This window comes from Sceloporus occidentalis, unplaced genomic scaffold (assembly GCF_023333645.1).
Source record: "Sceloporus occidentalis isolate IW3139 unplaced genomic scaffold, rSceOcc1.0.p SCAF_112, whole genome shotgun sequence".
Lineage (NCBI taxonomy): Eukaryota > Metazoa > Chordata > Lepidosauria > Squamata > Phrynosomatidae > Sceloporus > Sceloporus occidentalis.
The window spans coordinates 2,830,034-2,855,011 of record NW_028317092.1 but is presented as its reverse complement, the minus strand read 5'-3'; the positions used below and the strand labels follow the sequence as shown (position 1 = coordinate 2,855,011).

The 24,978-nt window shown below is 41.2% G+C and overlaps 2 protein-coding genes across 2 annotated transcripts; one reads left to right on the top strand and one right to left on the bottom strand.

The window, feature by feature from the left end:
• Positions 1-1,877: 1,877 nt before the first annotated feature.
• On the bottom strand, positions 1,878-15,551 carry LOC149282588 (protein Red-like). Its single transcript, XM_089498043.1, has 20 exons — positions 15,536-15,551; positions 14,367-14,433; positions 13,694-13,786; positions 13,365-13,424; positions 12,912-13,079; positions 12,700-12,814; positions 12,455-12,525; positions 10,747-10,793; positions 10,318-10,481; positions 10,108-10,216; positions 9,278-9,317; positions 7,758-8,013; positions 7,533-7,551; positions 7,239-7,317; positions 6,360-6,440; positions 5,996-6,053; positions 3,729-3,817; positions 3,292-3,400; positions 2,538-2,572; positions 1,878-1,905 (listed from the first exon to the last, which is right to left on the bottom strand). The coding sequence occupies exons 1-20, from the start codon at positions 15,549-15,551 to the stop codon at positions 1,878-1,880; spliced, it is 1,704 nt and encodes a 567-aa protein (XP_089354169.1).
• Positions 15,552-15,936: 385 nt separating this feature from the next.
• LOC149282587 (NADH dehydrogenase [ubiquinone] 1 alpha subcomplex subunit 2-like) lies at positions 15,937-24,555 on the top strand. Its single transcript, XM_089498051.1, has 3 exons — positions 15,937-16,040; positions 23,027-23,133; positions 24,464-24,555. Exons 1-3 carry the CDS (start codon positions 15,937-15,939, stop codon positions 24,553-24,555), a joined length of 303 nt encoding a protein of 100 aa, XP_089354177.1.
• The last annotated feature ends 423 nt before the right edge of the window (positions 24,556-24,978 follow it).

Below are 24,978 nucleotides of genomic sequence, written 5' to 3'. Positions count from 1 at the left end.
TGCCGCTGTCACACGACACCCCATAATGTGTTCAGCAACATCTCCTGAGTGCAGTGATACCCCACATGCATGGGTGTGTCATTTTTTGGGGGAACTAAAAGGCCACATTTGGTACGTGTGCATTTTTCTAATTGGAAATTAGATGTGTGGCCATCCTTCCCCCCGTGTTAATTGGGACGTTGTTGAACCTGGCCCATTCAATTTACCCCATCAAATCATACATTTTTTAAAAGTAGACACCCCACGGGCATTTAATATGCCAGTATTTTAACTCTTTCCATGCGAGAATTGTTTTAAGCTAATATGCTAATTTTAGGACTTGCTCACAAAAATATATATATATATATTTTTTTTATTATTTTTTAAAAAAAAAAATTTAACATTTTTTTTCAACTTGGAGGTTCCCCTGATAGTGACATCAGTGGGAAATGATTTTTACATTTTACTGTTTTTTTACTATTTTTTTCTAATTATTATTAATTTTATTTTTTAATTTATTTTTACTAATCACACTGTGATTAGAAAGCTGGGCTCCATTGACTTGCATGGTGAATGCAGTACCTGTATTCAACCTGCAAGTGGAGCCAAAGTTCTCTAGATGGTCTGGACCATCTAGCGAACTTTTAAAATTTGTGGTTCCTGTTACAGGACGGCGGCCATCTTCCTTGATGGCGAAGATTGCCGGCAGCTGCGGCTGTGACCGCTCTCCGGAGCGGTCACAGCCCATCAAAAGGTTAGTGTTTGGTGTCGCTGGATGCCTCCTGATCGAGGCATTCCAGCTACACCATTTAAGTTTAGGAGGCGATCATCGATCGCCTCCTAAACGCTTTTAAAACGGGCGTCCGCCGCCATACAAAGTATGGCGGATGTTAACGCCCCGTGGAGGGGCCAGAGATGGCCCCTTCGTGCCGATCGCGGCGTTGCTGAATGCCTCGAGGTCGAGGCATTCAGCAACGCTTTTTGGGTGCAGAAAGCGATAGTAGATCGCTTTCTGCACCCGTTTAAAGACGTGCCGGTCCTGGCACGTCAATTGTCGTAAAGCACATGCTTTTCCGTGCCGTGCCAGGACCGGCAATTGTCATTAAGGGGTTAAACAAATGATCATAAGGTACTTGATCACGTATGGACAATGACCTAGTCAGGGCCAGATTAAAGAGACTGGGGCCATGGAGTGCTTCTTATCTCACACCAAATCACTTTCGCTTGTCAACAGAAATAAAAATTAATAAACCAGGTTGGAAAACGTACATGAAACAATCCCAAAATAATTTACATTTACATGTTAAATATAACTGGGTCTTTCACAAGCTAGACTGTCAATAACAGATTTCTTGCTATGATCTGACTGGAGTCATTTATCAGATTAGGAGGTATGTTTTTAAATGTGTTATGATGTAACTTTTTCATAATATATAGCTTTGTATATAACATCTGTCTCAAATGAAACTCAGGCCCTAGATTTATAAACCTTAGATCAAATATGGTATTGCATAATCTTTTTTTCAGTGTAAGCAGTGCAGTTTCAAAATCTCTGATCACAAGCATTGCGCACATGGTGGTGGTTTAAATATTTAATCCATTTTTCAGTCACACAGAGCATGCAAATAGTGACAAATCACAAATAACATGTTGATTCCAGCTTTCTTCTTGCTAAATAAATCAATGGAATGACCATTATCTATACAGATATACACTTAGCCATTATTTGTTTCTGCCTAAGACTTCTATGAATTATGTGTTGTTATAACTGCTTAAGTATTCTTTAGTTTTAGTTACAACATCATAGGTTGGCTTTAAATTTGAACAGTTACACAGTTTTAGCATTTCCGGGAACACACAAAAAGTAAAAATAAATTCCTATACAAAATGGTACATTTTCAGTATTTAGGCCGTTTTACTTCAACCCTGGGGAAAGAAAAAAAGGAAAGGGATTAAAATAATATAAGTATCCGTTTTGTTTTTAGAATTATCACAAACTCATGAAGACCATAATGATAAACCAATAAAAAAACAAAACGGACTCTAGACTTCATTTACATATTCTCGCATGTAGTTATACCGTAATGTATACTTAACCAACTACCGTCTATAGTAGGGATTCAAAGTCGTGTATAGGGCCAGAGTTAAGTGTGTGGTGCTTAGCTTAGGGTAGACCCACTTTCCTTATGCCTTATCCTCACACCCTAAAAAGAGCTGAGTTGCAGACACATCTAATCCATTAAATCAGAAAGTTATTAAAATAATTTAAGAGGACAGAAAGGAAAAAACGGAGAGCTCTTTTACCCCCCCCCCATTGAAGTAATGTGAAGAGACCTCCGCGGTCATTAAAATCTTATGCAACTTGACTTCTTTTTCTGTGCTGGCCCAATAAATAGCACCAGCCTTTGACTAAAAATGTTTAGAATAGAGACTAATTGTGTCAACATAAACATTTTACATTGAAATGTATTGAGACATCATGGCCACAGAGCCCACAGTAATATTTAACTTAAATATAAACTAAAAGATGGCTTAAGATATTCATATATTCTCCTTACCCATCAGCCTCCAACTTCTTTCTTTTCTCAATAATCTACAGAACATGGGGGGGGGGGGGGGGGAGTATAAAAAGACGATAAGTAAAACAGCTGGCATAATGCTTCTCACAGGTATTGTAATGAACAGCACTTGATAAAAATGATAAAAATCTATGATTTGCAAAGACAATACAGTTCTCATTCTCTTCCCTGCAACCCCCAAACGTTGATCACACCGATCACCAAGCAGGTCTCCATAGGCTTGCATTGAGAATTGCAATGTGTGTGATCAGCTATTACCGGGAGCGATCGCATATCCCAGCAGGGTCTAGCCATACCTTGCAGGGGATATCCTGCCCACTGATTACCCTCCGGTTGACGTCAGTGGTGATGTCTGCCAAAAGGGAATGGCCGATCAAGTGAAATTAATGAGAGAATAGCTTTGTCACCAGAGGAACTGTCTGTCAGGCTGGGGCTTAATGTAAGCCGTCATATATTGCACTAATTGCCTGTCCTTCTTAGCATTTCAGGTCCCACAGCGACAAACTATTTTCCCCCTCAGTCTTTCTGGGACTACTGTGAACTTAACAGAGAGTCAAGCATGGGTCAGACATTGTAACATTGAGGGAGAGGTGGGAAGATGGTGATGAGAGAGGAGGAAGAGGCGACGAGGGATTCCTGGTCAGGTCATTTCAATGAAGGTGCAAATCTACAAATTTACCCCAATTTCAAAGTTCAAGCGAGACATAAACCAACATTGATTTTAGAAACATACCGCACTGATCTTTTTCCACTGTCTGTCCAGCTCTGCTTTTTCATTGGTCTCCTTGAAACGTCTGGTTTTACGTCCTTCTGACATTTTAATGCCATACTGGAAAGCAGCTCTGAAATGGGTGTACAAAAGCACGCAAAGTATTAAAGATAATAAGTAAACAAATTTTAAAAAGCCCAAGGATATCCAAAACAAGTAATTTTGGAGACTGGACAATAATTCCTTATTACAGACAACCCCAGAAGTAGCCTAGCAGGCCATGAGCCATCTGAAAACCAGAGCTGACACACACCTTTGGAGATAACTTATCATGAAAACAGTCCCTAATTTATAACAGAAAGGAGAAATTCTGGAACAAAAAAAAAAGAAAATTTTTGTTTTAAATGGACTACTTTAATTATACTGGCGTGCCACAAGGTTTTTAACACCCACATACTCACTTAGGTAAAGCCTCTTTGTTGTTCATATATTCACTGTATTCCTCCTGTGTGTCAAAATCCCATCTTCCCAGCGGGCCTTTCTTATTACCCTGTAGGGATACAAACACAAAATAGTACACCAGTTCTATAGTATACATAATTTAAAATAACTGAAGTCAATACGAAGAGCGGCCTCTAAATTCAACTCTTTCCTGACGGTGATGGGCTGCTTCAAGCAGAATCATCAGACCACAGTGGAGAGGTCCTGCTTGCCACCAAGGTATTTTACTTTTTAACCTTTTAAAAAATGCATATTAACACTTATCTTTGGTGGATGATTGGAGTTTACTTTAGACCTTAAAATGAACAAACACAAGGCAAAGAAATAGCACTTTAACCCCTTCGTGACAAAGGCTGATTTTACTTTTTGTACCCTTCGTGACAATGGCCGTTTTAACATTTCTGCGCTGCTCGTGTTTAGCTGTAATTTTCTTCTTTCCCGTTTACTGAACCCACACACATTAGATATTGTTTTTTTCAGGACAAGAAGGGCTTTCTTTAGATGACATTGTTTTGATTGTATCATTATTTACTATTAAAAAAAAGTATAAAATATGGTGAAGAATGTCGAAAAAAAATGACTGTTTCTAACTTTTAGTTGAAAAATCTTTTACTCATCTATAAAAGGTAATGAAAAAACCTGCTAAATAGATTCTACTATTTGTCCTGAGTTTAGAAATACCCAATGTTTTTATGTTTTTTTGCTTTTCTACACATTATGGGGCAATAAGTACAGGTAGCGTTTTGCTATTTCAAAGCCATTTTTTCCAAATCTGGTAATTCTTCCCCCCCATGTGCCATTTCGGGTATCTTTGAAGCCGGCCAATGCAATTTACCCCATCAAATCATATTTTTGAAAACTAGACAGCCCAGGGTATTCCAAATGCTAGTATTTTAACCCTTTCCAAGCACTAATTCTACCATCAGCCTCTTTTAAACTTTATGGTGGTAATTTTTTTTGCATTTGTTTTTTCACACACATTTTAATTCAGGTATGAATTAAAAGGTTCTGGTATATGTCACTATCATAAAACACCCCAATATGTGTTCAGCAACATCTCCTGAGTACAGCGATACCTCACATGAATGATTTTGCCTGGCTGTTTGGGGGCAAAAGGGCCACATTTCGGGCATGCGCCATTTCAGTGTGCCCAATAAAGATATATATTTTTGAAAACTAGACACCCCAGGGTATTTCAAATGCTAGTATTTGAACTCTTTCCATGCACACATTTTACCACCAGAATTTTTTCAAAGTTTGCAGTAGTATTCTTTTGTGTGTATTTCCCCCCCCCCACACCTATGTTATGTATGAATTTACAGCTCCTGGTATATGCCGCTGTCACACATCACCCCAATATGTGTTCTGCAACATCTCCTGAGTACAGTGATACATGCATGGGTTTGTCATTTTTGGGGGGAACTAAAAGGCCACATTTGGTACGTGTGCATTTTTAATATTTTAATATGCCAGTATTTTAACTCTTTCCATGCGAGAATTGTTTTAAGCTAATGTGCCTGATCGAGGCATTCCAGCGACACCATTTAAGTTTAGGAGGTGATCGTCGATCGCCTCCTAAACGCTTTTAAAACAGGCGTCCGCGGCCATACAATGTATGGCGGATGTTGACGCCCCGGGAAGGGGCCAGACATGGCCCCTGGTGCCGATCATGGCGTTGCTGAACGCCTCGAGGTCGAGGCATTACAGCAACGCTGTTTGGGTGCAGAAAGCGAACGTAGATCGCTTTCTGCACCCGTTTAAAGACATGCCGGTCCTGGCACGTCATTTGTCGTAAACGACTTGTTTTTCCGTGCCGTGCCAGAACTTGTCAGCAATTCTCATTAAGGGGTTAAAGAAGAGCAATGTGTAGGAAGCATTTCTCACTCAGCACTGAGATCCTCTGTAGCAGCTTTATATCTACAGCCATTAAAAAATACCTTGAGGTAAAAAAACAAACTCCCCAAGAAAACGCATTATTGATAAAAGGAGTCTAAGCATAATTAGGAAGCGAATAGGAACAATTGACTTATGCATAAACAAAAAATGAAATTCAGCAGGCTCATTCCATTGGTCAATACAATGATGAGTCCCCTTCCAAACTTTGCACCACATCCACCTAATTTGTAATATACACAATATATCAGCCCCAATTCAGCATCCATATTCTATGCATAACTCTAGATTAAACTTTTTACTCTTTGAGAGGCATTCGAAGAAACAAGCATACCTGATCCATTTTACTGTAATCCACTTCTTCATCACTGTCAACCGCCATGTCATCCATGCTGTAAAGAAGTAAATTTAAGCTTGTTATTATTTAAATGCATTTAGTGTTTATTTCCTCTTATTAATACAAGGATCTCAAGCTAGTAAACAAGACTCTGGGGTAGTTTTGGGCAAAAAAGCAAAACATTCCATTAGTTTCTATGACCCCGGCTTAAATATGTAGATGTCAATACCAGTAATTAAGATACTCAATAAATGCTATTTATCACATTGTCAACTTCAATAAATTTTTTGTGTGCGATGGGGCGGGAATGATAAAAAAAAAAATCCAATTTCCCTGTAATTTTACATATAAGAATACTTACGTTGCAGGGTAACATTCTGCGTAGCTGTTCCACATTCCAAAGAAATCACCCACTTGCTTCTTATCTTCATGTTTCCTCAAGGTTTCAAGTAGTTAAAGAATAAATAATGTAATGTGGTTTTATAATTTACAACGCAAATGTAGACTTAGGTTGAATATTTTAGATTAGCCTTTCCTTAGCGATTTGAGTGTCTGAAAGTAATGTCTTTAGTAAATATATGACCACCGCAAAGGGAATGGGATGCAGCCAATTCATAAAATGTCTTTGCCTTTCCTCCAGCATATGTACAGAATAATCCAGGAAGGCGGGCCCATCTCAAAGCCTGAATGTGAATACCAATTGCTCATTGTTTTGGGTCCCAAATCCTCTTTGCATGGAGCTCAACAATTTGCATGTGTGTGGATCACAGTGTTCTGTAGGCTTAAAAATCACAATTATGTATAGAAAAAGACTATGTGTACAAATTCAAATGTGTAAATGAAATGTATTATTTTTCTTCCAAACGCCTTAATCTGTTTCATAAAATCACATAAAGAGTCTGGGTAAAGCCCTGCCCCATAGCTTTTACCACAACAAAAGAGCCTTTCTCAAATTGGACTAAAAGTTAACCTTGTATCCAGGGGGGGGGGGGGCGGGGGCACTTGATCTACCCCATGCACCCACCTCCCAGCCTGGGGCTAGTCCAGGATATGTGACTGGAGGAATGGGAAATTGGAGAAATTAAAGCCACAATGACACCTCAATCTTTCCACAGGTTTCCACATACAGCCAATAACTAGGTGTGCATTTATAACGTGCGTGTGTGACAACAGACTGCAATAAAACATCCCACAGGGTAGAAAACCAAAATTGAGATTCCCTGCCAGAAACAAAGGATATCTTTCAATGCCGTCCCATCCAGATGAATTGGCAAAATTATCATTGATGGATTTTAGAAGCTCTTTTGCAGATGCAGGGCCTGTAAAGGAATAAATTCAAATATGTTGAAAAAGTCCTTTGTTTATTGCACTTTTGAAACAAATTTTTTTATGAATGTACATAGGGTGGCTTCTAAATGATTTAGGGAGCAAAAGAATGACAACGCCACAGTTATTGTGAACCATGCCACACGTGTATTTCTGCAGCTCTTATGCACATATAATAATTTTAAAAAAATTACACATTTTAACTCACCTTTGTCGATATCTAATGCCTGAAAAACAATACAAAAACAAGTTAGAAACATTTTTCCTCATATATTTTTTATGCTATGCAAACATGCCATATTTTTGTATTTCACATATTTAGCTATGTAGAGAGGAAAGGATCTATCAAATGTCTTTCTTGTGCAACAATTGGCTGACTTCCAACGAATCAGGAAATTCAATGTAAATAAAGCTGTAGCTGAATTATATTCACCTCATCATCAGCTTTAGGTTTTTCAAAGTAGCTGTGCCTCCTCTTCTCTTCATCACGTTCACGCTCTCGCTCCCGCTCCCGTTCTCGACCTCTCTCTCGGTCACGCTCTCTGTCTCTTTCATGTTCCCTGTCTCGTTCCCTCTCTCTTGGTCGCTCCCTGTCCCTATCTCGTTCCTTCTCTCTGTGCTTCTCTCGCTCCTTTTCTCGTGGCGCTTTTGTTGTGCTTGGGATATAGTCTCCAATTTCATCAAAGATGCTTGAAAAAAAGAAAAAAAAAAAAAAGTTGAGCCATTTCTGTGAAGCAGCGCAGTTATTCCAAACAAATGCCGATTAATGCATTTGATTTCTATGTCAAACAGCGAGAGGAAAACATTTCATTTCACAATCTTAATATATCTTGAAGGGGTAATCCAGGAAGTTTTTTTCTTAAGAACAAAGACTGCCACGTATCCATAGAACGCATGATGAAATATTTTCATTACCGACTTAAAAAGGGACAATTTCGTTTCCTTGACACCCCAACTAAAGAAGGCGGCATAATAAAAAAACATTCACCTGACACAGAAGCTAGAGCCATGTTGGAAAATATTCCATGCTTCTCCATGATCCAAAATTTCTTGACACTGACTGGCTGCTTAAATTGTCAATCTGTGACAATACGTAGTTCCGATAAAATCAATGAAAGTATGCCCTTTAACTGATTGACAACTTAAACAGCCAATCAGTGGCAGGAAAGTGCTGCCAACGGGAAAGTGCTGCACACTGGGGTCTAAACAGATCCCTGCATGCAATATTGAGCAGAGCCATCTGCAGTTTGAGCTCCTTACAATACTTTACAGTGTCTGGGGGTTGGAGCATTTTATCTCATCATCGCACTGCAGAGCTGTGGTTTCAACTCTCTTTTCATTATGAAGAGTCAATGCTGGCAGGATCCTCCACCTAGTAGGGCTGAGCTGGCCCTCCATAATGCATAACTGAATGGGTGACAAGACTGATTTAACTACACATCATATAGGGCCAACCAAGCTCTTCTTGCAGCCGGACCTTGTTCAGGATGGGCCTTCATCATGAACAGTGGAGTCAACGGCAAATTTCACTAGAGGGAAGGACTGAGCTCGCCCTGTATAATGCATTATCCAATGGGTATTTGAAAAAAAGTGTATAGTGATGTATTGGAATTGAAAATGCAACTCTCCTGCAAACGCTACTACCAAATCTTCCTTTAATGAAGATGGACTCATCCAAGCTTAGTTTTGTGAATAAATCTCATCAAAATATATATATTTTCACATAGGGACACATTTACTTTAAATTTAAGACTGAAAGAGACTGCATGGAGTTGAGCCACTCCATCTAATGTGAATGAACAGGTTATCGTTATCCATATCACAAAAACATAATTCAGAAATATTACTCAAAACAATAATAAGCACCACATGCATAATACAACATACTGCCACACAACATTTAAGCACTAGAAATTAGAACTCAATAATATCTAGGGCAAAAACAAAACATACCTCAAATCTGCTTCAGGAGGTTTCTTTTCATCCATCTTTCCTGAAAAAGAAAAAAAATAAACATTGTAAGACTTTTCTGCTTTATGTCACTGCAAGAAGCCGTGTATCTTAGATTAAGTGGGTTATGAGAATGACAGATAAAATCCTAACAACTAGACAACAACTGAAGCCCAAGGTGAATCCTGACTGGGCTGGCAAGTCTGGTTCCAATTTGACTGGTTTTTGGCATCCTACGTCCCAGAGCTACGTTGCCCTTTTTTCCAGATGTGGGTTTAATTAAGATACGCCTTTTCCGTGTTCGATGCACCCACAGAAATTACTCAATTTTATTCCAGAAGCAATGGGGCTTTCATTTGAAATCACAGAAACACACAAAAAAAATTGTTATTGCTAGCAGGTGCTCCTGTTGAACAATAATCAAAATTTATGTTTGGGAACATCCCGATTACAAACATTCTCAAGCATGTTATTATGCTAGTGGTATCATAATGACACCACTTAGCTCACTTTGGTTTTTTAATTCTATTATTTTCAGTGGTTTTCTAAATAAATATCAAATTCTAATATTCAAACTTCATTGCCATGTTTAAATCCGAAAGGTTAAATTTCCACATAAGTGTAACTTTTATGACACTACAAATTTTTTTTTATTATTCCAGCCATGCCAAACACAGAGATTTGACTAGTTTGTATCAATAAATATTGATACTGGTTCTGTCTGAATGGCATAATATCAAAGCCTATTAAATTAATTAAGGTCCAGGAGATAAACATCTTGATTAATAAAAATGAAAAAATATGGATTTTTCCCGCTTAAAACTATATTATACCTTTGTCTTTCTTTTTCAGCTTCTTGTTACGAGTTCCTTGTCTCAGGTAAGACAGGATTTGGGTCAGTTTACTGATAACAATGTCATTGGTTGTAAGTGTAGTTTGAGCCTGTAAAAGTAAAAAAAAAAAACAAATAAAAAAACAAAGTGCAATAAAACTTGACTTTTTCATAGCATCTGCAATATATTCTTCCTTTATTTGTACATTACCTCCATGGTCGGACAATCTGCTTTGCTGCGGATCAGTGTGGTTGGAATATCAGTATCGGCATACTCGTCATCTAGATCCACCACGTATGCCATCCTTCCAGGCAGGAACAGCTCATTTCTTTCATATGCTTTGCTTTTAAACAGCATACGATAAACATTGCGACCTGTTGTGAGACGAATATGGTTAGGGGACAAAAAAATTTAAAATAAATTGACAATTTAAGTGTACGCAGCGAAACCGGATGTATCTGATATGTAAGGAACAGAAATGTTCACAATGCTCCCTGATCAAATGTGAGTAATAGCTGCAATGAGAATTGAAAGAACAGGGTGTTATAACAAGTTTCAACATTCTTTCTAGGTGTGATTATAGAAGTGAACTACCAGCCAATATACAGAAGTCTCATGTACAGGAAGCAATTCACTTACCAAGTCGTGTCTTAAATTCTATCTTGTTTTCAGGATCCTCATCTTTCCTGCAAAAGGAAGAAAGTATTTAATATTAAAGCAGATGGGAAAAATAAAAAATAAAAAAAAGACACACTTGTCATATGAAGGGAAGGTTGGCAAGAAGGACAGAATTGGCCTCTGGGCTGATCTCATTTAAAGACTTTGCACCACTACCTAAAGCCCTTTTTTGAGTTTTAGTGTCACTCTAGAGCAGGGGTGGGCAATTAATTTTCCCATGCGGCCACATGAGAAATTGGAATGGTTTTAGAGGGCCAGACCTCTACAAACTCCGAAGCCTTGTCCATTTTGTTAACTTATGTGCTGTTTAATAAAGTTATTCAAGCCTACGTCATTGGTAGAGGTGCTTGAATAAGTAAGGCCTGAATAACTATTAGCACAGCACAGAAGTGAACAAAATGAACAAGGCTTTGGAGTGCATACCGTATTTTTCGCTCTATAAGACGCACCTGCTGATAAGACGCACCTAGATTTTAGAGGAGAAAAAAAAGGAAAAAATATTTTGAGCTAAAAAATGGGCTAATATTTATTACAATAACTGAATAAGCTATGAACACAGTAAGACACACGCAGTAAGACACACACAGACACAGTGAGACACACACAGACACAGTGAGACACACACAGACACAGTGAGACACACACAGACACAGTAAGATACACACAGACACAGTGAGATACACACAGACACAGTGAGACACACACAGACACAGTGAGACACACACAGACACAGTGAGACACACACAGACACAGTAAGATACACACAGACACAGTGAGATACACACAGACACAGTGAGACACACACAGACACAGTAAGACACACACAGACACAGTGAGACACACACAGACACAGTGAGACACACACAGACACAGTGAGACACACACAGACACAGTGAGACACACACAGACACAGTAAGACACACACAGACACAGTAAGACACACACAGACACAGTAAGATAGACACACACACACAAACACAGTAAGACCTCCCTCCCTAACCCCCCTTCTCAGTATCTCCCCTCTAACTCCCTAACCCCCCCTTCTCAGTATCTCCCCTCTAACTCCCTAACCCCCCCTTCTCAGGATCTCCCCCCCCACCCCGGTCACTTACCTTAAACTCCTGTGTTGGAAGCGTGAGGCGTTTGTCTCGGGTGCCGGCGCTTCACTGCTGATCGCCGGCGTCTGACGTCATATGCCGGCGCCCAGCGTAAAGCGCCGGCACCCGAGACAAACGCTTCCAACACAGGAGTTTAAGGTAAGTGACCGGGGCGGGGGGGGACACCGGACTCATTGGTGAGTCACCAGGACACTCTTTGCGGGCCGGTCCGAGCTATTCAGCGGGCCGGATGTGGCCCGCGGGCCGTGCTTTGCCCAGGTCTGCTCTAGAGGAACATGGGCTTCTGGCAGTATTTAAAATACCACATCCTTTAATGGTCTATTTAATCAGTTAGTTTGGGCAATGTGTTACAGGATTGTCAACAAGCTAAACAAGTAAGATCACTATGGTTAGCTGTATCTCTATAATCCTTGGCCACTTTGCCAGGGCTCCGCTTTGTCAAGTATGGATCACTGTGTACATATGTTAGGTTTGGATACACCAGAACATCACAAGTCATAACAATTACGATTTACACTATTTATATAACATTCCCTGTTTTTTCAACCTACTTGGTTTCTTTCTGTGGTTTTTCCATAATATCATCTTCTTCTTTTTCTTTGTTGGCAATCTCAGCACGGACCTATCAACAAAACACACACTTTTTATTTTCAGAGAAGACAATGTACAATCAGTTGCCTGTATCTTGGATACAACACCGATCCGGAATAGACCAGAAAGTTGTCACCTACATGAACTAATTCCATAAGAGTTTTCACATCTAAAACAGAGTTCATTTATCAATAACTTTGCCTACCTTTTGCAAAAGGGCAAAATCCAGACCTTTCACCAAGTGAGTGTGCTCCATGTCACCACCCAAGAACTTGGACTCCTGGATCAGCTGACGCCTTTTCTCTGCTGCAGATTTATCCCTGTTTTAAAAAATACCAAAATAGGTTTATTCCAGGATTACCCAACGGTTATTTGACAGGAAATTTGCTCTTTTGGAGGGTGCTCTAATGGACTTACGCCTCAGCAGTGGGCCCCACAGCTCTGTAGTTGGCCGTTGTGCTGATGAGTTCAGTTTCTTCATAGTCCTTGTTCACACCATCTCGTCGTTCCTTGGCTCTGTCTCTGTATTTCTCAGCCAGTTCTCGTTCACGTTCAATTTCTTGCTGACGTAATTTAGCATAGTAACTATGAAGGAAACCCAAATACTTTAGATGTAGCAGATTACACAAACTCGTGCACTCAAGGATAGCTTTCCTTACCCGTGTAAAACCACTGTACTCATTCTATATTATGCAGATTAATAAATCTGCATCACTGGTTCAGCAAACACTACAATTCTACACCCGCAATTTACAACCCAAAAGCAGGGCAGCATTAATACACACAATAATGTTTCCTATGGATCCCTACTTTTACTAGACAGCGCAGCATGTTGGGAGCTTTGTTAAGAGAGAAACCCCAGTCATTTACCTCTTTTTCTTCCTTCTACGAGCAGCTGGATCTTCATCCTCATTGTATTCTCGGGGCATCCTAGAAGGTAAGAAGGTATATTTAAAAGCACACAAATAATTTCAATTAAATCTACTTTAAGTCATCAAAGCAGGACATATCAACTTCCTTTAACAGCAACCTTTGCCAGCTTTATTATATACAATGATAAATATAATTTTATTCTAATAGCTGTTCCCTGACAGAGAAACTGTGCATTTGTGCCATAAACTGTGATGAGTATAAAAGGACGTTTGCAGCATAAAACACCTTATGAATGAAATTTGCTTTTAAATTTTGGGTTGACTTACTCATGGTGGCGAGACTTTGTTGGTGGAGCTGAAGAAGGAGTTGAACGAGGTGTCATAAGCAGCTTTCGGAAGTCATCATTTGTCAGTTTTGACCTGAAATAATGATTGGTTTTAACAAACAATTCACAGCAGTACCTTAAAAGTTCTGAACAGTACACATTTTGGCAGTTAACTGGCAATATGTATGGTTGAGTAATTTTCAGATGATGTAGTGGGACCAACACTGTTTTGCAAGTCCATAGAACCAATTAAAAAATAAAACTTTTGAGTGAGTACCACTTATTGCTCTGTTGTAAGGCAGAAATAAAATAAAAAAATATATTATTTAAAAGACATAAGGGAGAGAAGATCCTGTCAGTGTTTCAAATAACTAAGCGACGTAAAACGTAATAATAAATCAACTATGAGACACACTGAAAAGGTGCAGAGTCTAATATTACCCCAAAAAAGGTGAAAACGCCTAAAAAGAAGCCAAAATCCAATTTCACCAAAATACACCTCTCTTTTCCCCACGTCAACCAAAATAACCCTACTTTAATAGGTAACAGAGTAACAAAGTGTTCATTTTAGATGCTTAGAAATTATATTATATATGTATATATATTTATAAAGAGGGATATTGAACACCAGCCTATGTATCAAACCAGGGAATAACATATCGCGCGTGACTTACTGCTGAAGCGAGTGAAGATCATCCACTTCATGGCCATCTGGGGCCAGAGGATTGGAAAACATCTCAGCTATAAATGAAAACAAAAGAAATCTTTATCTGTACCTCATTTGCATTAAATTAAAAAATTAATATAAAAAATCCAATAAACAAACAACCTCCAAGCACATAAGTGTCTCAAAGCAGTCATGGAATAGACGTACGATAGTTAACGGCACAAAGGCAGCTAAAATCTAAAAAAAAGATGCATTTTTAACATACATTAATATATTACCGATATCGTATCATACCAGCAATGGTCTATCTCTCAATATTTGAAAAATGACCAAAGAGGGGAAAATATAACGGCCAATAAATACACAAAACAAAGGAATAATTCAGCCCATACCCAGCGAACACCATATAAAAAACACCTAAGGAATAAATATCAAGGATTCAGTCACATTATATGGCCATATATCGCTTAGCCGGCCACTACGTCAACTTTATGCCTTAGGTGTTTTTTGAATGGTGTCCACTGGGTATGCACTGAAATTTTTATTTTTTTTAATATATTTATTGGTCGTCATTATTATTCTAGCTGCAACCCGGGAACCTGAATGTGTATAATTTTTAGGTTGCTTTTGTATATATTTAGTACACACACATTATATATGTGTATGTATGCTCAACCACTTTATACATATTATATATTGTAATTTTTTAACTTTAAGTGTGGCTTGAGGCAATTAACGCTGACACGTTTTATATAACTTTATTTGTAAATACATTTGACTGCACATAAGTACCATTTGGCTCATCTTTCACCTGTTATAATACTTGCCCCTCAATATATTATTCTTATTATTATTGATGGACGCAAACATAGCTCCAGGCATCCAGCAACATACATAAATGCCCAGTATATGCGTTCGCCCTCCTTATTTCTGAAAAAAGCGCAACCTTCAGTCACAGAAGAAATTAACAGAATATCACCGTTCCCGCAGAATTACTGCAGTTGTGCTGTCCATACGATATACACATTCCAGGCCTTTAGATCCTTGCTGTACACGTAGTATGCCCATGATAGATATGCATGGTAATTTTAAGTAAGTAGCGTACTAAGTACATAAACATCTAATCGAGCCAGGGAAAAAATCCAAAACACAGCAAAATATGTTTATTATACTTACTTTCTCTCTCAGGCATTATCGCAGCCAAAAATACAGAATCCGGAAAACGGAACTGACCAGGATTTACCCACAATGCTAAATCTGGCCACTGAGCTTTAATACCTAGAGTCCCATATACGGTACGCCATGTATCCGACGCCTAGGGTTAAACATACGCATTTGTGTGTTCACGAAAATGCCCCAGCAGTTGCACGTCGTGTTTAGATCTTTTTTGCTTACAACTCCGTAGCCGTCAACAAATCAGAAAAACCCCGTGCGCTACATAGTTTGCGTCTTATACGTGCCTTGCAATTGGACGGACCCGCACTTATTTAGAAAGCGTTGATTGGCTGCTTCTCTGTCAACCACTATCCTCTTAGCTTTAGGATTGGGCCTTGGTTGGCCGTGTGAGTTGAGGAGACATGGCTGCCGCCGCAGTGCGAAGTGTCGGGTCGAAGCTGAGCAAGAATCTAAAGGAAATAAGGATCCATTTGTGCCAGAAGTCGCCGGGCAGCCAGGGAGTGAGGTATGAACAGGGTCAGCTGCTAACCGAGTGCTGCGGGGGTATATATAACGCGGGTCTCGTGTTACAGCGGGTCACCTGTGTGACATTGTAAGCGCAGTCCGTGCTGTGCCTGTGTGTCCGGTATACGTCGGGTTTATTATAAGCGGTATTTGATTATATTTACGATCGGGGGTCACCATCCCCTTCTTTTGTGTTTAATGCTGTCTCGGTCATTTAAACCCCATTTTCTCTCTGAGGAACACTATGCTGCAGTCATGGGGTAGCTGGCAGGTATGTACGCGCACAGAGGAGTTTGTTCGCTAAAAGGAGAGTTATTCATCATTTAGGGCCCTCACTAGAAAGTTTCCCTAGGAAGAAGGGCAGAGCTGGCCCTGCATAATGCATAATTCTAAAGAGGCTTTGCATATTTGCTGATTGAATTATACATTATACAGGGCCCTTTTTAGTAAATTTAGAGGTGTATGCAGCGAGTCGCTGCCATGATCCCCAGCAAGCTTTTTAATCTTAAGGAATATTGCTACGTGACGTGGAAGCAGAGCCGGCCTTAAGTGTTCTGGCGCCCTGTGCGGACTACTCCTCTGGCGCCCCCCCCCCCCATCCCAAAAAAAGAACGGAATCAAAACTTGTAACAAAACCCCAATCACTATATACTACGCCAAACATTGATGTGGTGTAGGCCTACCACTTCATTGTCTGGCTTAGTAGTAGGGATGCATCGAAACAAATTCTGGACTGAAACCGAAAGTGCAGCATTTACCTGGCCAAAACCGAATATGGACCCCCCCCCCACACCATAAAAAAATCTAACACTTATTTAACCCCTTAATGACAATTGCCGGTCCTGGCACGGCACGGAAAAGCATGTGCTTTACGACAATTGACGTGCCAGGACCGGCACGTCTTTAAACGGGTGCAGAAAGCGATCTACTATCGCTTTCTGCACCCAAAAAGCTCTGGCCCCTCCACGGGGCGTCAACATCCGCCATACTTTGTATGGCGGCGGACGCCCGTTTTAAAAGCGTTTAGGAGGCGATCGACGATCGCCTCCTAAACTTAAATGGTGTCGCTGGAATGCCTCGATCAGGAGGCATCCAGCGACACCAAACACTAACCTTTTGATGGGCTGTGACCGCTCCGGAGAGCGGTCACAGCCGCAGCTGCCGGCAATCTTCGCCATCAAGGAAGATGGCCGCCGTCCTGTAACAGGAACCACAAATTTTAAAAGTTCGCTAGATAGTCCAGACCATCTAGAGAACTTTGGCTCCACTTGCAGGTTGAATACAGGTACTGCATTCACCATGCAAGTCAATGGAGCCCAGCTTTCTAATCACAGTGTGATTAGTAAAAATAAATTAAAAAATAAAATAAAATTAATAATAATTAGAAAAAAATAGTAAAAAAACAGTAAAATGTAAAAATCATTTCCCACTGATGTCACTATCAGGGGAACCTCCAAGTTGAAAAAAAATGTTAATTTAAAAAAAAAAAAATAAAAAAAAATATATATATATATATATAAAAAATATATTTTTGTGAGCAAGTCCTAAAATTAGCATATTAGCTTAAAACAATTCTCGCATGGAAAGAGTTAAAATACTGGCATATTAAATGCCCGTGGGGTGTCTACTTTTAAAAAATGTATGATTTGATGGGGTAAATTGAATGGGCCAGGTTCAACAACGTCCCAATTAACACGGGGGGAAGGATGGCCACACATCTAATTTCCAATTAGAAAAATGCACACGTACCAAATGTGGCCTTTTAGTTCCCCCAAAAAATGACACACCCATGCATGTGGGGTATCACTGCACTCAGGAGATGTTGCTGAACACATTATGGGGTGTCGTGTGACAGCGGCATATACCAGGAGCTGTAAATTCATACATAAAGTAGGTGTGTGTGGGAAAAATACACACACAAAAATATTACTGCAAACTTTGAAAAAATGCTGGTGGTAAAATATGTGCATGCAAAGAGTTAAAATACCAGCATTTAAAATACCCTGTGGTGTCTAGTTTTGAAAAATATATGGTTTTGTTGGGCACACTGAAATGGCCTGGCTCAAAGATGTACCAAATAGGGCATGGGCAGTGGATCCCAAATGCCAAAGTTCAACATTGAAAAAAGCGCATGCCCCAAATGTGGCCCTTTTGCCCCCAAACAGCCAGGCAAAATCATTCATGTGGGGTATCGCTGCGCTCAGGAGATGTTGCTGAACACATATTGGGGTGTTTTGTGATAGTGACATAAACTAGAACATTTTAATTCATACCTGAAGTAAAATGTGTATGACAAAACAAATGCAAAAAAATGACTACCATAAAGTTTGACAAAGACTGGTGGTAGATATGGTGCATGGAAAGAGTTAAAATACTAGCATTTGGAATACCCTGGGCTGTCTAGTTTTCAAAAATATATGACTTGATGGGGTAAATTGCATTGGCCGGGTTCAAAGATACCCGAAATGGCACATGGGGGGAAGAATTACCAGATTTGGAAAAAATGGCTTTGAAATAGCAAAACGCTACCTGTACTTATTGCCCCATAATGGGTAGAAAAAAGCAAAAAAACATAAAAACATTGGGTATTTCTAAACTCAGGACAAATAGTAGAATCTATTTAGCAGGTTTTTTCATTACCTTTTATAGATGAGTAAAAGATTTTTCAACTAAAAGTTAGAAACAGTCTTTTTTCTAAATTTTTCACCATATTTTATAATTCTTTTAATAGTAAATAATATGATACAATCAAAACAATGTCATCTAAAGAAAGCCCTTCTTGTCCTGAAAAAAACAATATCTAATGTGTGTGGGTTCAGTAAACGGGAAAGAAGAAAATTACAGCTAAACACGAGCAGCGCAGAAATGTTAAAAAGGCCATTGTCACAAAGGGTACAAAAAGTAAAATCAGCCTTTGTCTCGAAGGGGTTAAAGTAAGTAACACACCAAAATAGGACAAAACAATTAAATAATTATATATATATATATATATATATATATATATATATATATATATATATATATATATATATATATAACAGCAATCACATTCCTATCATGCCCAGGCATACCCAAATTCCAGGATTTACTCGCAGACTTGGCATGATAGGAGTACGATTGCCCTATCTACCCCTTCTCACTCTCTTCTGCCCTATCTACCCCTTCTCACTCCCTTCTCCCTATCTACCCCCTTTCCCCTGTCTCACTCCCTTCTCCCTATCTACCCCCTCCTAACTATCTACCCTCTCCCACTTTGAAGTTCACTTACCTTTCAGGAGTCCTGCGGTGGGGGTGCAAGGCCTCTGCCTCCCAGCTCTGTATGGAACAGTATAGAATGATGGGAGTTATGATGTACTTTTAGAGCATAATTAGATCATGAAAAAGACATTGGAAATGGTACAGCATAACACCCATCACTCTCACACGCATACCAATCCACACACATATATACCAATCCACACACATATATACCAATCCACTCTCACTGAATGCTTTCCTACCTTTCCTCTTTTCTCCTTACAGCCCCTTTTCCTTCTCTTCGCTCCTCTTCTTCAGTTCTTCTGTCTTCTTCCGGGTCAGAGGGCACGGACAGCGGTGGGCGCGGCTTCGGTGTTGTGCGCCGGGATCTGACAACAAACCCCGCACAGCAGCTGTTGCCGCGCGGATCACAAGGGAGCGGTATTGGAGGTCTTTAACAGACCTCCGGCTCCCTTGAGTGGTTTTAAGCCGGGTTCAAGGGAGATCCTTGAACCCGTGGCGGCGGACCCCGCAGCGGCGCCCCCTGGAGTGTGGCGCCCTGTGCAGTCGCACAGGTCGCACACCCCAAAAGCCGGCCCTGCATGGAAGGGCCGGCACCTTGCGGTTTATTTATTGCTAAGGCTGGGTTTGGCAGGGAAGCTGCAGTTCATCTTGCGAGTGCTTCATTCATCGTGTAGAGTGTGAATGGATGTCTGAGCTGGCTCTTCATAATGTATCGTTCAGTTAGGGATGGCGCTCTAGAGATATCACTTATTCAAAGGGGAAAATTAATGGAAGAAAAATACATTGCTGTATACAGTAATGTAGGTTGGTGTCAACAAAAACCTTGTTTTTATATAATTAAATCTTCGTTTATCTGCCAACTCGGCAGCTGCCGTTATCGGTCATGAAATATTTTTGTGGGTTTCCCTGTGCAATCGCCACACTGAGCTGACTCTTTATGGCAATGCTGATGAAGTCTGTTCCTCCATAGACTTTTAGTAGTTAGAGCAACCGGCTGGTATCATAAGGAACAGGAATGGCTGATTAAAAAAAAAAATATATATATATATATATATATATATATATATACCGTATTGGCTCGGATATAGGCCGCACCCTAAAAGTTAGGTGCTTTTTTAAAGAAAAAAATTTGTTAGTATATAAAAAAAAAAAAAAAAAAACCACTTAGTGGAACAGACATGCTGCCACTCTCCCCTCCCCAGATATGCTGCCACTCTATCCCCCCTGAGATATGCACTCTGCCCCCAAGATGTGCCCCCCCCCGAGATATGCTGCCACTCTATCCCCCCCTGAGATATGCTGCCACTCTGCCCCCTAGAGGTCCCCCCTAGACTTACCTGTGCAGACTCCCCGGGGTCTTGCAGGGCCGGCGGGGGACAGCTACGCAGTACGCGTATTAAACTTCCGGTGCTGGCACTTCCGCCGTGGGAAGTGCCGGCAAGGAAGATTGTTGGCGTACATCGCTCAGACGTTAACCGGCTGCGGCGATGCAAGCGTTGACAACCTCTCGCTGCCGGCACTCCCCCCATTGAAAGTGCCGACAGTGAAGTTCTAATACAGAGCGGTGAGGATCTCTTCTCTGGCATCGCCCCGCTGAACCCATAACTTCTAGTCCTGGCCGACATACAGTTTTCCTGACGCCCTCTTTCAAAAAGTTAGTATCGCAGAAATTCAAGAAGAGAAACTCGGACAAGGGTGGCATCTCATAAATATCTCAGTGCCCTCGCTATACAAAGGTTTCCACGTGATGCTTGTTAGTCGCTTCTTCAGCCATATTTTTTTCTGGAGAGGGAGTAAGATGCTTCCAGTGATGGGCACACATTGCGGTTGATCTGCACATGATCACCAATACTTGTTTTTACAGTAGGATGCCATGGTCTACAGCATCAAAGGTCTTGGCAAAATCAAGGAAACATAGCTTCGGTTAGGTTTCCTTGTTCCATCTGAGCTTGGATGCCATTGCATACTTTTCTAATTACTTGACTACAAGCGCCCTCTTACTGGATGCCTGATAGGTCTGGGGTTAGTTTGTTGGCACTCACATTACCGTGTGTTACATAGTTATATAGGCTGAAAAAAGACATGCGTCCATCAAGTTCAGCCTTTCCTATAGCTGTTAACACATTTCTCCAAGATTTTGGCCAATATGGGGAGCAATGATATCGGATGGTAGTTGGATACCAAAGTATTGTCACCGCTTTGATGGGTAGGTCTAGGGCTGAAACAACGAATCGATAATAATCGATAACGGAAATCGTTGTCAACGATTCGTCGTTGGAGCACTCGGCTCCTTTTACTTACCTCCGCGAGCGTTGCCCCGTTTCTGCAGTCTCCGCCTTCTGCATATGTACGTGACGGATGTGACGCGCATCAAGAGTTTAATAAAGTTGTAGACTTGAAGCTTGAAAGTGGAACGAGTCCGTAGCGGAGGTAAGTATTCTTCATGTCTGTGCGAATCGCTCTGTGCGAGTGGCTCTATTCGCACAGAGCGGTTCGCCACTCGCACAGAGCGAATCGCTCTGTGCGAATAGAGCCACTCGCACAGAGCGAACCGCTCTGTGCGAGTGGCTCCATTCGCACAGAGCGATTCTGGGGGTGGGGGTCCACGGCAGGGTGGGGGTGTGGGGGCAGGCCAGGGTAGGAGACTGAGTGCAGGGCAGAGTGGGGGTGGGGATGCAGGGCAGGGTGTGAGTGGGGGTGGGGGGGGCAGGAGACTGGGTGCAGGGCAGAGTGGGGGTGGGGATGCAGGGCAGGGTGTGAGTGGGGGGGCAGGGCAGAGTGGGGGTGGGGATGCAGAGTGGGAGACTGGGTGCAGGGCAGAGTGGGGGTGGGGATGCAGGGTGTGAGTGTGGATGCAGGGTGTGAGTGTGGGTGCAGGGCAGAGTGGGGGTGGGGATTGCAGGGTGTGGGTGCAGGGCAGAGTGGGAGACTGGGTGCAGGGCAGAGTGGGGGTGGGGATGCAGGGTGTGAGTGTGGGTGCAGGGCAGAGTGGGTGCAGGGTGTGAGTGTGGGGGCAGGGCAGAATGTGGGGGCAGGGCAGAGTTGGAGACTGGGTGCAGGGGCACAGTGCAAAGTGCTGGGTGAGAAGTGCCAGGGCTGGGGCAACGTGCTGGGTGCAACGTGCCAGGGCTGGGGCAAAAGTGCTGGGTGCAAAGTGCCAGGGCAAAGTTTCTTGAACAGTAATAGTCCACCTCTTTTCAGAATGTTTGGGGTTATTTTGTTTCATAAATATTGTGTTTGGGTTTTTGTACTTTGAAAATATTGTTTTTTTATTACATCATAACAAAATAAGAATGTTAATGTAAATTTTAAGTTGTTTTTTAACATCCAGTTCATTAAATTATTTTAAATAAACTAAAAATCTGCATATTGTTTTTTTTATCCGATTAATCGATTAATCGAAAAAATAATCGGCCAACTAATCGATTATTAAAATAATCGTTAGTTGCAGCCCTAGGTAGGTCCTCCAGAAGTTGGGGGACGCATCCAGTCGCCAAAGATTCATCTATCAGGCTTGTGACAGGTTCAGCAATTGCCAGCACACTGAGCTTCAGCAACATTGCTGATGAGGTCCAGACTGGTATTTCGTTCTCATTTTATTTATGACACTAACAGCCTCTGCATTATGGGGTTTTGGCCTAGATTTTAACCACAGATTTGCTACAATGTAGAAGCCTTTAAAATTAAGATTTATTTCAACAAATGATTTCCATTTCTGTCTCCCAGAGACTTTATTGAACAGAATTACGTGGAATTGAAGAAAGCCAATCCAGAGTTTCCCATCTTGATAAGAGAATGCTCTGGCATTCAACCCAAGCTGTGGGCCAGATACGGTAAGATTTAATTTTTAGCATCTCACATGAGTACCTACGGAAGAAGCGCAGTAGCGATAGCCTATGTTGTTCAGTCTGGCATAGTTTTTGGGTGCTGTTAAGAGGACGGGTTCAAAAAGGTGGTGACTATCCAACTCCACCTTCCATAGCACTTCACCAGGCGATCTCAGCCTTTCATTGTATTCTGCGGATGCACTACGAAGATCGGAAAGTTTGTGCCATAGGCGTAGTGCTGTTTTTCTTCTTCTCCCGGTAAACTTAAGTGGCGTGACAATTCTTTGAGCATGAGTTGGCTTTCAGTTTCATCTAACGGTCAGCAGATCAGACCCTGGTCTACCTGTACCAATCTTAGAACAGGGCTCGACGAATCCCAGGCGCCAGGGCCACAGAGAATTTTGTCCTGGCGCCTAAGTGTTTGTCAGCCTGTTACAGCCACAAAAAATTGCCACGCGGGGGGCGCTGCTGCTGTCGGCCCAGGAGTCTGGGCAGACAGCACAGCCACTCAGAGCCCGCCCCCGAGCCTGTGATCACTCCCACGGAGTGATCCTGTAGGCTGAAAACGCGGTTGCAGGAAAACCAGCAATCGCGTTTTCAGCCCTTCAGGGAAGGTGGTTGAGTCTTGATTGGGTCTCCATGAGAGCGGAAGTGCAGCGTTAACCCCTTCAATGCCGCGATCGCGGCATGTAGGGGTTAATTCCCGTTTTGTAAGGGGCTCTGCTGCCCAGGCAGACCAGCAACAGCAAAAACGAGCGAGGCAGCTTCAGGGACAGGGGGAGAGGGTTCTTCGGTCTCCACATAAGTGTGGAGAGCAGCCCCAACCCTCCCCTGCTGCCTGATCGCTCCATGAGAGCGACAGTGCAGTGTTAACCCCTTCAATGCCACAATTGTGTGACACATTCGTGGCATTGCAGGGATTAACATTTGTCCCCACAAGCTTGTGGGGACTTAATATCAGTCAATGCTGTGCTCCAATGGAACATCAGCATTGAAAGTTTAAAAAAAAAAAAAAATCAAGAAAATAATTGAAAAGGAAAAAAAAAAAAACAGCACTGACCTGAAAGTCCATGGTGCTTCCAGGTCAAATGCTGTGAGTTTAGTAAGTGGACTGATGATGATGATCAGATCACTCCTGCCCAACTGTTGGTTTTAAAAAAATCCTGGCTCCTAACTTTTTTAGCTGGCGCCTAGATTACCAACAAATTTGTCAAGCCCTGTCTTAGAATATAGTGAAAGCGTGTACATGGGACTAATTATATATGCTATGTTTTTTTTGTAGATGCATTTTGCTGTACTTAACCAAGTATTGCATTTGTCTTTTTCCACCCCGCAGCATTTGGAAGAGAAGCAAATGTTCCACTCAACAACCTCACAGCAGATCAAGTTGCAAAGGCTCTGGAAACTGTAGCTTCAAGTAAACCATAAATATTGTATTTAATAAACGCCATTGTTTAAGCTGTGCAGAGTGTTTTGCAGAATTATTGAAACTGTGGTAAAACATTTGATAAGCATCTTTTCATCATGAACTAATATATTCATCCTGTAATAACCACACAATGTAATTTCATTTTATTAGAAAAATAAACATTTCTTTAAAAACAATAAAAAGTAAGGTCTTTAGTTTAGTTTAGCTGTACCATGCCGATTCATTCCACAGCTGGGTATTCAGTGTCTTACCTACAATATGAACGAGACGTTGCATAGAGAGTAAGTGTGAAAGTTGTACAATCTGAACCCCCACCAAAAGCAAATAAGTTATGTTGGACAATTCAGTGAACATGGAGGTCTAGGTAGTGGCCTTATTACTTTTATAAAGTGACAACACATAAAGCAACACTACTACAATAG

Excerpts from the sequence above, each read along its gene's own strand:
- LOC149282588 (XM_089498043.1), bottom strand. Across the intron at positions 8,014-9,277 it reads CCTCCTGAAGCAGATTTGAG|CATCTTTGATGAAATTGGAG; the intron begins GTATGTTTTGTT and ends CTTTTTTTCAAG. Across the intron at positions 3,401-3,728 it reads AACAAAGAGGCTTTACCTAA|AGCTGCTTTCCAGTATGGCA; the intron begins GTGAGTATGTGG and ends CACCCATTTCAG.
- LOC149282587 (XM_089498051.1), top strand. The coding sequence starts at position 15,937 with ATGGCTGCCGCCGCAGTGCGAAGTGTCGGGTCGAAGCTGAGCAAGAAT. Across the intron at positions 16,041-23,026 it reads CCGGGCAGCCAGGGAGTGAG|AGACTTTATTGAACAGAATT; the intron begins GTATGAACAGGG and ends TCTGTCTCCCAG. Across the intron at positions 23,134-24,463 it reads CAAGCTGTGGGCCAGATACG|CATTTGGAAGAGAAGCAAAT; the intron begins GTAAGATTTAAT and ends TCCACCCCGCAG.